Source organism: Taeniopygia guttata, chromosome 5 (assembly GCF_048771995.1).
Source record: "Taeniopygia guttata chromosome 5, bTaeGut7.mat, whole genome shotgun sequence".
Lineage (NCBI taxonomy): Eukaryota > Metazoa > Chordata > Aves > Passeriformes > Estrildidae > Taeniopygia > Taeniopygia guttata.
The window spans coordinates 14,674,815-14,688,169 of NC_133030.1; the positions used below are offsets into that span (position 1 = coordinate 14,674,815).

The 13,355-nt window shown below is 39.8% G+C and overlaps 1 protein-coding gene across 14 annotated transcripts in view; it reads right to left on the reverse strand.

Moving 5' to 3' along the window:
* Positions 1–1,677: 1,677 nt before the first annotated feature.
* Positions 1,678–13,355, reverse strand: part of TUB (TUB bipartite transcription factor) — a 137,793-nt gene continuing 126,115 nt past the window's right edge. For all 14 annotated transcript variants that reach the window (XM_012574259.5, XM_030273827.4, XM_012574258.5 and 11 more), the window contains 4 exons: positions 12,998–13,112; positions 8,211–8,309; positions 7,641–7,812; positions 1,678–7,227 (listed from right to left, as the gene is read on the reverse strand). In XM_012574259.5, the coding sequence (XP_012429713.2) occupies positions 7,094–7,227; positions 7,641–7,812; positions 8,211–8,309; positions 12,998–13,112 (520 nt within the window). In that variant the 3' untranslated portion in view covers positions 1,678–7,093. The remainder of the gene's footprint in view (positions 7,228–7,640; positions 7,813–8,210; positions 8,310–12,997; positions 13,113–13,355) is intronic.

A 13,355-nucleotide genomic window follows, 5' to 3' on the forward strand; every position in this document is an offset into this window, starting at 1 on the left:
ATTTCGTAAGTAAGTCAATATAGGAAAGGTACATGATTACCTACATGATGCTCAAGAGTGCCTAAGAGAGTTAAGAAGTGCACTCTTGCCAGGACTTTGGAATTCTCATCACTTAGTGTGTCCTCATCACTGACAGCTTGCTGCAGTCACAGTCTGGCAATCTGCATGGAGCTGCAGGATCAGAAGCTTACTAAAGCTTACTATATCTCCTAAATGCAAACTCAAGCTGCAAACCAAGCTTAAGAAAAGAAAATTCTGAACAAATCACCTCCTTGCAATTTCATCCAAACTGTAAGCATTAAACCTAGCTAGATTTAATGTTAAACTATAAAAAATGTTTATAAATTACATTCTGTTACTTTGAGAATTACTCTTACACTTCATAAATTACTGACACTTCTAATGGCATTGTGCCAACTGGGACAGCCTCACTAAGAAGCCACAGATGCAGGGTGAAATGTGAGAAACACTGTAAACATCCCAGCTGAGTATAAAGGGAGTATAAAGGTAGAAACATGAGGCTCGTTGTTTTTAAATCAGATGTGCATGACAGTCAAAGGGGGCAGTAACAATAGTTCTGAACAACTGAGTCACATCCAAGGGAAAGGAAAAAAGCAAACAAAAATGGAAAAAGGCAATTTGCAGCACAATTGCCAAGTGTCTCAGTTTGCTACATAAAAGCATAAATAGGTGATTGCATTAACTGAACCTCTGCAATGTGTTCAGGAATAATAGTTTTAAAACAGCAGATGCTGGGAAGTAAAACACAACCAATAACACACACTGTCAGAAGGAATAGTGTATCAGATGGTTTGTCCTTACTGTTTTTTTCTGCACTTTTAGTAACAAAAAATAACACAAGGTTAAAAAAAATGAAGCCTCACTTAAATCCTTGACAAGAATTCAACAGCATCAAGATTTGATCCTAGGAGATTGGTCAGTTACGTGGTTTCTACATAGAAAGCAGAAAACTTCATATTTTGGTTGGTTCAGGGAGCATTAACTTGAGTTCTGAGCACAGCAACACCACCTGTCATGCACCAGCCTCAAAGCACTCCTGGAAATCCTCTCAGCAGAGCAGAGATGGACACAGCCAGGCCAAAACCCAGGAGTTCCATTCAACCCATTGGAAGTGCGGCACAAAGAGGTTCCAAGATTTGCACACAGTCAGACACTCTGTTGGGATTAAAGCCCAGGTGACCCAACCCCTAGGCCTGTGGTGGATCAGCCTAGAAGACTGTGTTGAGTTTAACACAGATTTTGACTCTTCAGGACTTTTTTTTTTTTTTTTTGGCTGCACACAAGCACAGAATAGATCACAAGTATTCCAGGTACTTGTGAGGTTCCGACTCTCCAGCAGGACTTTGTTACAGTCCGTATGCTTAACAAGCTTTTGTCAGAGTAATTTTCAAACTGCCATTGAAGACTTAAATAAGACCATGATAAGCTTCCAGTGTTATTGTATAATCCAATTATGATGTGAATAGGGAAGGTTTTCTCTCAAAAATGTGTGCACAATTTTTCTGAACAGTGTCCTCTTCCTAGAGCCGTTCAGCAAACCAGGGTACTGGTTCCATTAAAGAGTTTCAGAAAAGCCACTTAATTCAAATCTTCTCAGTGCAGGTATAGACATACCCTTACTGAAAAAGGGTAATCGAAAATGTATAGGCAGTTAAATAAAATACAACATACAAAATAAGTTTTAATGCATTTTCATCCAATATACAGGCATTTGTGAGTATCAGCTACTGAGCTATAGTTCATAGCAAAACACCAAAGCATTGAGATAGTTGTGCAAATTCTTTTCTTAGTTCCTTGGCAAGCAACAAAAAGAACTGATGAATACCTACATAATTAATTTCAAACACTCACAGAGCAGAACCCTGGAAGGTACGTTTTGTACATGAGGAACAACAGGAACCTGATTGCATTAAGTAGCACATACAAGAGAAGCCTGCACCTACAGTTAGATTAACTCTACTGGCAAGATTTATATGTATAAAACTACTTTATTCTAGTAATCAAAATGAGGCCTTTTGAGAAATCTGAGTCATTACTCATAATTCTATTAAAGGTGACTGCTGTGCTGTCCTTAATTGCCAAGCAAAGATATCTGATTGGTGAGCACAGGCTTCTGTAAAAGCAGGAAAAAATCTCACAAATGATGTTTTAGGAGAGCAATGGGATAGTGTGGGGCAAATAGTTAGAATGTCACAGGATCAAACCCAAAATCTTCCCTCTGACATCTGCAATATATTAGGAGAAACATCCTCTGCCCAGAACACCAGGCAACCCCATGTATTGTCCTACTACAATAAACAAAACCAAAATAATCTGATATTGCTCTAGACTCATCATCCCTTCAGGGCAAAAACTCTTTCCCCATCCTTGTTTTATCCTTATGTGAAATCACAAATTAATTAATAAAAAATTTGTAAAAAGCTATGACACAAGAACTGAGAATGATTTTCCATAGTATGGACTGGATTTATGTTCTGATTTTTTTAATGGGCATTACCCAGGTAGGGGTAAGATTTTAATAGCACAAAAGTAGGTCTAATGCCCAATACTTTTAGAGAGCTCACTCTAAAAGTGAGCAGGTGTCTCTGCTTGTTTAAAGCCCCTCCTTTATTCACCACAAGGGAGCAAAACCTCAGAAAGTTTGAATTGATGGCATTGGTTGCCCATGACTGATAAAATTCTGTGCTGTCATTTGACTCCACAATGATATTTTTCAATTGTGCAGCCACCAGATTTTATTACAGAGCTTCACTCCAACTCCTTCAGTGCTAGAACCTCATGAGGACAGCCAGCTGGGAACTCCAGCACTATTATAAGGCAACTTGAAGAGATTTGCCCAGTAATTATTACAAAAACATTCTCACTGATTTTTTAACAGCAGAATTTATAACAAGAGCCTATGACATTACTGTTTTATGTGCTATATATTATCCTACAAAAGGAACAGAGCGATGCCTAGCTTCTAAAAAATAAACTATTTTAGGCCACCAACACAATTCAGTTCACAAAATCACTTTCAACCTTTTGGGGAAAAAAAAAAAAAAAAAAAAAAATAAGGCAGCACTACAAAGGGAATCTAACAGCCTGCCTCCAGGCTTGTGGACAGCTCTTCTCACTTGCAACCAATGCTTTGGAAAACTGAATGTTTACTGAGAAAAATTCTGATTACATTTTAGGAAAGCTTTTTTATCTGCTACCTTTTAATGTGTTAATTTACTCTACTGGAAAGCCAAAGGGCCAAATTCACCCTTCTGATAAGGCTTCTACTGTAGGAGCATCACTGAATGTGCACCAAAGGCATTATTCATCTGTGGAGAGATCACTGAGCAATATTGTCAAACACTTTTGAGCTGCACATCCTTGAAGAGCAGATAAAGGAATTATAAAGAGAATGAGAAGGAAACAGAACATCAGAGATGAAGAAAATTAGATAAAGGGCCAGGAAGAAACTGTTTGATGTAAACAGAGTGACAAGTTAGATTAAGAACTCTCATTAAAGCATGCAGCATTTGCCCATAAGCAATTCAGGCAAGGAATTTGTTTACAACTCTGCCAAAATCAACAGCAGATGCAAAAAAAATCATCAATATTGGGATTTTAAATAACATTAAATCTACTGTATCCAAGCATTCACTAAGACTGTGTGAAGGAAATACACAGCTTGGGGCCATTCTATTCTTTGTCACACTGAATAAACAAGGTTATGCCCTGCTGCACACTGAATGCAGGCCCAGCAGAAGTTACTAACAGGAGTGTACCACCAACTACTCCTTGGCTACTTCAGTGTGCACATGCCTCTGAAAATACTTACTAGTACCAAGATTTTATTACTGATGGGGAAGAAAATGCAATTTTGTGAGGAAAATGTAATTTCAGGTATTACTCTTTGCTAAGACAGAGCCTGGTTTGACCTTTCCAAGTTAAGAGGACATAATTTAGAGATCTGCTGGAAAGCTTGTGGCACCACCTTGCATGTGACCTTTACCAGAAAATATCCAGGAAAAAATATCTATCAGAAATTATATAGATTCAAAATTAATCACTGAAACCGCTTCCAGAGTAGATGGTGAAGGCCAAGTGAGTCAAACCCAGTACCATGCTCAACAATAGTGAGAAATTAGGGTTTTGGCAAAGGGCATTAGGAGCAAATCTTATTCTAACTGAACCAGATTCAATGAGAATTTCTCATTCCTAGTCCCAAGTTAACATCCCCCTCTAGTGACCTCAATTTATTGTGGGGAGTTTTTCCCTCAGCAGCTCGTTGGCTGATGGCCCTGAACGATTCTGTCCAGATGATGGGAATTTGAGCCACCCCTTTCCTCCTGGCATGGTTACAGGTTAAAAAAAAAAAATACCTGGCTGGGGAGAACATGCAGTGAGAGTGAAGTTACACAATGTGCTGGCAGCAGAATTGTCCCAAGATGCTGAACTTGCAGCCTTTCCCCAGCCCTTCATTCTCACCCTTGTGCAGGAGTTCACTGCACATGAGTTTCCTTTCATGCCAGTTCCCTGGGGGGACCATGATGTGAGTCAGACCATTGTTATGATCTGGGTTAAAAATAACCATTCCTAAACCAGCTCCACCACTAAAGCCAGCAGATTGTGTATTTGCACCATGAGACACTCAGTTCCTTTGTCACAGTCTTGTGCCCGGAGAGAGGCAGAAAACTGTGTCAGGTGCCATTTTCTCAGGCTCTAAAGTAAGCGTGTGACGGGCAAGGCACAGAATTCGAGCCATGCAGATTCAGCCATTCCCCTGCTGCAGAGTTCTTCAAATCCACATCACACCTAAATAACAGCACTGGGAATTCTGACTGGTTTTGTAGTAGTGCAAACAAAAAATTCTGGTGGTCACTGAGAGCTAGTTTTTAAAGGCTGATATGAGGTAAGCAAAGGCCTAAGGGCCTTCTGTGTTAAATCCACAGTGAGATGACACATGGGGATGTGAAATTGTGGGAAACCACCAGCTACAGTGAAAAACAAAGCGCCCATGTGCAAAGCCAAAGAATCGCCCTGCAGCTCATGACTCAGCACTTGGATCATTCATGGAGGGAACCCATGCTCCTTTCTCTCAAACAAAAGGTGTCTTTCCATTTTATACTATTGCATGGAAAGGCTCCTTGCAAAAAGGTGAGGGAAAAAAAAAAGACAGAGCTTCCTGTTAATTAAAGAGAATATTTGACATGCTGAGTCTATCAATCAAACACTGTTTAAAGCCAGCAGACTTTCTTCCCAGAGATTGTTTAAAATATTAGAAAAACTGCTGGTATATATTTATTTTCATCTCTTATCTGAAATTCCTTTGTCTGTATACTGGGAAGGAAAGCTGAAGGCAAAGGTGAAAAGAACATATTTCTTTAGTTCGTTGAAATTATACAGTCCAAATGGCACAACCTTGAGCTTTATGGCCTGTCCCCTACAGTCAAAAAGGGCCTGTCAACTATGAGACAATCAGATTGGATCTCATTTTTACATTTCATGATCTCTGGTTGTGCAGTACAGCAGTTTATAAGGAATAAAAAGGAGGGCCTGAATACACACAGTATAAAACACAGCTACTACTTCACTCACATTTCCACACTCTTCTGGTGATCATAAATTCTATTACTCTGAGTGCCATTCTGGACAACATTGCACAGAAAATGGCAGCAAGACCATTATTTTTGAAGATGTGTGACCATTATTTTTACAATGTGCTTTCAAGTTGCAGCTCCTGGTTTTTGAAATGTTCAGGACAGAAGATAACAATGGCTTGTTCTTTGCTTGTGTTTTGTTTTGAAATGGTATTTTTCTATATATTCCAGATAGATCAGAAAAATGGAAACACAAAATCTGCACTATTTTAAGCTATTCTGTGGTCTGCCAGTGTCTCATTTGTATGCAGCATACACTAGGTTTGCCTAGAAGGATTTAGCTCAGTAGCTGGCACGTTTACATCAGAGAACAACATACACAGTTTCAATTGATTTCAAGCATTCTTACAATGGGAAATAAATATGAAAAGTGGCTGTTGCTCAAAGTTCAAAAAATGAGATCAACAAATTTTAATAGCTCAAAAGGCCAGACAAATTTAATAAAATATTTCCATTTACCTTCCTCAGCTTTACACAGCCTGTTCAAAATAATCAGACTCTCTGCAGAGTGCCTTTATCCAATTGTTTATATCACTTCATACAAAATATGTGTTTGAATTACCACAGCAATACATGGATATAAATTCCCAGCCCACAAAATGCCAAATTCAACATAAGTTATGCTTTCTTGGCATTGAGATGTTTTCCTTTTCCCTTTCTGTACTGCAAATACATTTCCATTTGAAACAAATTAAAAAGCATGTAGATGTTAAAACATAATGACAGCTTAGAATTCAAGTGACTTGTGCAACATTATTTTGTGCTTTCCACTTCTCCATTCCCTCCTACTGCAATTAAAATTCATCATGCCCTACTACATGTACAATAGCAATGCATCAAGTTCAGTCCAGTAGAGGTTTTCAACCTTCAGACTCGGCTTTATACTACATGAGATCCTTGCACAATCAAAAAAAAAAAAAAAAAAAGAAAAAAAAAAAGAAAAAAAAAGTGCATCTTTTTTCCTCATCTTTCTCTTACGCTGGATGATGTGAAGCTCTGATTAGTTGATGCAGGAATGCAACCTTGAGGTACGATTGCAGCCTCGGAATGATTCTTAAATGTAAAAAGAAACTTTTGGAGCACTCACGCCCATTCTGGATTTTAAAAAAGACACCACTGTCATGGTGCTACAGGAGCCACGGTACAGTACATCATGGCACACACCCATAACATAACCAGGGACGTGAGAGACAACTCCTATTTACAAAAACTTGATGTCACTTCCAGAAAAATATGACAGAAAAAAAAAAGGAAAGTATAATTTCCTGAATGTCCTGAATTTTTAGAAGATTCCTTTTACTTTCTCTTCAGCAACAGAGTGGTCCTCCACAACTGTATGTTTCCCTGACCTTTTTAGTATGGACCATAAGCGACACCAGCAGGAATTGGGAATCATATGGCAAACTGCTTCCTTCGAGAGGATGCTCACCCACGCCCCTTTACTCACAAGCCAGCTTGCTGTCAAAACTGGAAAGGGCAATGGAAAAGGCTTGTAGTGCACACATTGGGTAGTTGTAGTCCATGGTGAACACATCCTCAGCCACGCGGCCAAACTGCATCACAATGTAGTCAGCTGCCAGAAAGGTCAGGAAAGGCAAAAAGCATTACTGTTGTTTGCAGCGCTCACTAAAAAATAATAATAAACCCTGCCCCCTGTCCCAGAGCAACGAAATACCACCCAAACATGCTCACTCATCAAACTTCATAGCACTTATTCATGCAAGTGGGTGTGCTGCTAGCAGGGCGAGAAGCAAGGACCGCTTGAGTGATAAAGGGTTGCAAGACTTGTTAGTGTCAAAAAAAGTGACGCATATAAAAAGTGCTTTTTTCAAGAACAGGGAGACGACGGCTTCTGTACAGACTGTTGAAGCCTCTTACACAGATCTCAATTAAACCTGCTCAGGTGACAACTGTAAGGACAGAATCCCTCCCGGACTGTGCATGCAGTGCTGTTCCTACACCTTGCAGGCAGAGAGCTCTACTTACGATCATTATCATGGATAATCTGGAAGTTCTTCACCGAGGCCTGGGTGACTCGACCATGGAAATTCAGAACATAGGACTGGGTGTCATCATTCCAGACTGGGGTTTTGTTGTGCAGCTCAATGACACTTTCCGTATTTTTGTTCTGCCACCTTGCAAGAAGTGTCTCATGTTCCTGTACACACCACAGATACACTCTTCAGTTTAACATGCTCACATGATAAAAAACACATTAACAGGGAAGAAAAAATTCATCAATCCTGGCCCAAAGACTAAATTCTCAACCCTCAAAACTTCAATAAATGAAACTGAGAACTGTGAGGATCTAAATGCAAATGTACATTTGAGTCCTTTCCGAAGTTTGATAAATGTTAGTTGTACCTTTTGTTATCAAAATACTTTATTTGTAGAGCTTTTGTGAATCACGTAAGTAGTCACACATCCCGTTGTTCTGTAATTGCTTGAATACCATTTTATTAACTTCTAGGCCTTCAGAAATGCAAATAAAAAACCCCAACTCCACCTGAAAAAGAATTCAAGTAATTCTTAGCGATGGCTGCTGGTAAGACTTACATTTCGTGGTCTGATGGAAACTCTTTCATGATCCATATTCATTCCTGGTATGATCACACTCATTTTACGAGGTCCTTTAAACCCCAGGACATTTGTTTCCTAAAAATGTTTAGAAAACATTTAATCATGTTTTTATTTTAAAGATAATTTTTTCAGCAGAGAGGCAATGTGGCAGCCCAGGGAACTTATTTGTTAGTCAACTCAAAAAACATCTTGCAACTCCCACCTTCACTGGCACTGCCAAACATTCTAGTTTTGTCTTAGAAGCTCCGACAACAGGAAAAATGGAAAAAGAGAGGTTTCCAAAAACACTCCTAACACTGGCTGCCAGGAACCTTAATATAATTTTTTTTTTAACTCCCTTTGTTAAGAAAGGATATGAATTAACCAGATTGCTTGGCTACTGCTAGATCCCAAAATAAAGTAGTTGCAATTTAAAAATCACAAAATGTAGACACACAGTTTGATGTGAGACAAAATTAAATATATGGGATCAGTTCCACTTATTCCAGAGCCAGCACAAAAGCAAACAAAATGCTAGTCAGAACATCTGATAGCAGTGCTGTGGTTTTCAAAGTTTGCTTAGAAATGACTACGGTAAAAAAACCAAACACATTAGCATAATGGCAAATTTTCTAGCTATGACGACAGGGAAAGTAAAGAAACCACATGGACATCAAAAATAAACCCATGGAAAATACAAATTCTTCCATCAAAAGTGATCTGATGCTTTCCTGACCAGCTTTTCACAAGAGAACCAGAAAAGGTAAAGAGCAATATTTTCCAGTAAAACCCAGTTTTAGCATTAACCTAGTGAATGAAACAGTGACACCTTGAAGTCCATCTCCTCGTGTTTTGTGATAGGATTTTTCAGTCACGTGTATTTTTTTCCCCATCTGCCAAACTGAAATGAAGGGCTTTGGAGATGCACTAAGGAATCTCAGGAAGAACATCCCCATTATTCCCAACAACATACCACAGGATGCCAAGAACCAGACACCCCTAGGCTCCAGCTGGTGTGGCTTTACCACTGGGACATTTAAAAGCGATGAATTCAGCTGTCTCTGCTTTTATATTTTTAATTAAAATGTCCTGATTTCATGGAACACTAAACTTATTAAAACACTTCTACTTTTGCAAGCAAAAATCCATGTAGCTCAACCCACTGGAAACATCTGAAAATACCCACCTAAAATACCCACAGCTTTGACATCACCAAACCTTTGAAATAACTTTGCCTGTTCCGGCAAATCATCTGGAGATTTTCCACAACACATTTAAGATTTGCATGCATGCAAGAGACATTCTTTTGGATGATTTTACTGCATGCTCCTGAAACAATCCAGGCATATTCATATATCTTCCTAACTCTGCACATTAATGGGAAGATTCTGCCTTTTTTCTGAATCACGTCCCCTCCTTTGGCAGAGTAAAACATGTTATCAGTTCAGTTGGTTCTGCATCATGGCAAGATGAAAACTGATATGACTGCCAGCAGATTTTATAAGTAGGAGAGACTCAGCTCAGCAGAGGACAAGTTCTAAGAAAAGATTCATGCTTATGCTTATTTTCCACTAAGTACTGACAATTTTGGGCTTCTCTGCTATGCCTTACAAGTTTTTTTTTCCTTGAGCTGCAGTTATGCTGTACATAATTAATTTAGATGCTGACTGGTTGAAGACATTGTTGAAGGTAAAATTAAATAATAGTGCTGAATCACTTCCCTCCCAACAAGCAGAGGATAAAAACAGCACTATATTCTTTGGGTTTACTCAGAAACACTGAAATTGGTACCTCTGGCATATGATAAGAGAATGGTTACTAGTTGCAATTACCGCCGTCACCAATTATCACACGCTGTGCTGGCAAATGCTACCCTTTTGCTAAACTCACAGTACCAAACTGACATTATATAAACATAGAATATGTGAGGAGAATGATTAAAATTACCTCACCTCCTGCCTCACTCCCTGCTTCTCTTTTATTTCCCTCCTCCATTCTTTTGTGTGTGGAAATTTAAGACTACAAAGGGTATTATTAGGGGAACATAAACCAAATTCTTATTTCACACCATGTTAATGCCACTGACAGTCTTGGTTTACAGAGGAACACAAATGTTGCTCACTAGCAGAGTACTTACTGACACCAATGATTTTTATCAGCTCAGGACTTAGCCCAGGATTGCTGCACTCTCTGCCTTAGCCCATCCAGTCAGCCTTACAATAAACTGGGCTGCAAGAGCTTCTCCCCAGGGCTGCCTTTAGAATATTTCATACTTTCAAATAATTATGTAAGCACGTTGCTTTAGTGGCAATAGCTGCCATGATAAAAGCAGCAAGGTGAATATCTCAGCAGCTCCCAGGAGATTCACGATTTTATTACCCCCATTTTCTTGCAGCCACTTCCCTTCCTGGGCTTGTTTCATACAGCTGTGCCTTGTCCTTAAAATTTTCTGTAGAAGTTACTATTCCAAGGAAGGCCCAGCTCACAGAACTCACAACACTGGAGGAGCACAATGCAAGTGATTGAGGCTTGAGTAGGAACACAGAGTCTTGCTACTGTACTGAAACCTGAGCCACACCTCAGAGTATACAAATGTGAATGTTATGGAATGTGACACAAACTGAACTGTGAGATACTATGGAATCCAGCACAGAAAATCCTGCTGCCAGTGGCACAGTTGCTGCTCATTGCTCCTGGATAAATTTTGCCAACAATTCTGCAATCAGCCATTAGGTGCTGCTGCAGGTTTATTAATATGCTGGCTGCCAACACGGGGAGTAAAAGTCAACAGCACCTGAGGAAAGTCTGACCTTGCCTAGCTTTGTTCCTGTTGCTTGAAACACATCTTAAGGTGAGCTCCACAAAGAGAGCCCTTACCACATTTATCCCACAGTCAGCCACGGATGCATCACCACTTTTGCCTATATAAATTACACCTGCTGAGATGATTAAGCAGGTCATGCTCAGTAAGTTGGGTACAGCTTGATCTCCACATGGGTACTTTGCTTAGATGAGCTGAGGGACAGCAAGAGGTACTTTCAAGGTGGTGTTTTTATAACTTTTGGTGCAGGGGAAATCTCAGGGCAGGAATTAAAATACTGCCTTAAGACAAGGGTGTTTTGGCTCTGTTCTTCCTGGCACTCTCTTCTCCGTAATCTCACTTCAGCAAACCTGGCTAGTTTAAAATTAAATACAATTCCAATTTCCTTTTGTCCTCTGGCCACAGCATACCTGCAAGCCTGGTGCCTTACTCCATTAGTACCAAAATATCAATGTAAAAAGTAATTTTCTTATACAAATGTACCAGTTTCAAACTGCTGATTACAGACAAATAAAAGCAGTTTATCTCAGCCCCATTCTCCAAACAGTGGCTATGATTTGGTTTTCCAACGCTCATACTTCTAATTACCTCTGCTGACCACAACAGCTTTTTATTTGGTATTGTTCACCATTCAAGTATCGTTTGTTGTTGACTTAAGCAATGCCTACATTTCTCAATATATAACTTTTTTTTTTTCATTTGCTTTGGTTTTCTTTTTGCATTTCCAGTTTGCACCAGATTAGTAGCCTGGCTCCAGGGAATGCCATCCTATATAAACCATAAAACTTCCTTTATTAAACATGTATGTTCTGCTGGGCTTCTACTGAGACTTCAGTTAAAGTAACCTCAAATGCTGGAGTCTTGTTTTAAATCCTGCAAGCTGAGTTTTTGGAATTTCTCAGAACTTTAAATCCATTAGGAAGGGAGGAATATGTATCTGCTCATCTGCCACATTAAAATTGTATCCTAAGCAGCAGGAAGAGAATGTGCTGGCAGCTAATACTGCCCTCCTTCAGAACTCCCAGCACTTTGCACGGAAGAGATGGCTCTCAGCTTCCTTGCTCATGGAAATCTTCCAGATGCATTGCTTTCCACAGCCCAAAGTTCACCCTTCTGGGAACACATTCTGTGCATACATTGGGTATGTGGTGGACCTCAGCCTTACAGATTTCCAGGCATCCTTGATTAGATCTGGGCAGGAACTCTTCAGAAAAGTCATTCTTGGATATTTTTATTGAAGCTGTTGATTTGTGAAACCAGAAGACTTTCTGTAGCAGTGTACATACCAGTTTTCACTGGAAGGGTTTTTCCTGGGCCCAAATATTTCTGGACAGAAAGAACACTCTTACCAAAAAGGTTATTCATCCAGCAATCATGAAACAACAGCAACTGTGCTTCAAGTCTTGATTGTCTGTACTGCTCCTGACAAATGCTACTTACTCTCCTGTGAGAGCCTGATTTCTCTTATTCAATCAAATTTTGGATTTTACTTGGGTTTCTCCCCTGGTAAAAAGGAGTTTTAGAGGTTTTTATCCCAATCTCAGCTGCTGCAGACCTAGCTGTCAGCTACCAATGGTTTGGATCAGAGAGGCCTCCTCCAAAACACCATAGCAAACAATCATACTTTAGAGCAGTAATGCCATGTGCACAGCTCTTTCCAGTTCAGGAGGTTCCCTCAGGTGGTGCCTGCAGGCTGTGATCCTACCCTTTCCAGAGGGTTATGTAAGAACTTCAACACCTCCTTCTCACCAAAGGTGAGAACTGGGCAACCCTATACAGTGCACAAGGCTTTTCACCTCTACTTTGCACTGAGCCTGCCGGTTTCTCTGGTGGAGATCAGCTGCCTGGTTACATCAAAGTCTGAATGCTGATTTACATAATCATAAGTGAGAAGGAAATTCAGTGTGCTGCTTCAGAAAGTGAGCTGCCCTTCCTGCACGCTGTGCCTGTGAGCAGTACTTACATAACAAATAGCAGCTAGCTCCTGACGCAGGGTACTCGCCTCCAGGCTGGATGTTGTTTTCATTGGATTTACTCCATTGTCATAAACTGTAAACTTAGTTCCCATAAGATTTGATCTACCAAGAAAAAAATGGAAAATCCAATCACCATTTGTCAGCAATGCTGCCTGAGACATCTATCCTTTACTGCACTGTGGCCCCAGAGGAAAGGCAAATACTGAGTATGGAGAGTTGTTATTTCTAATCCCAACTACATGGCAATTCCTGGATTAAAGGGCAAAATGACAAAAATGTAAAAGGTACAGTACCGAAGTGTATACTAAAGGTCCCTTATCATCATGCTGGAGATTTCTGATAACA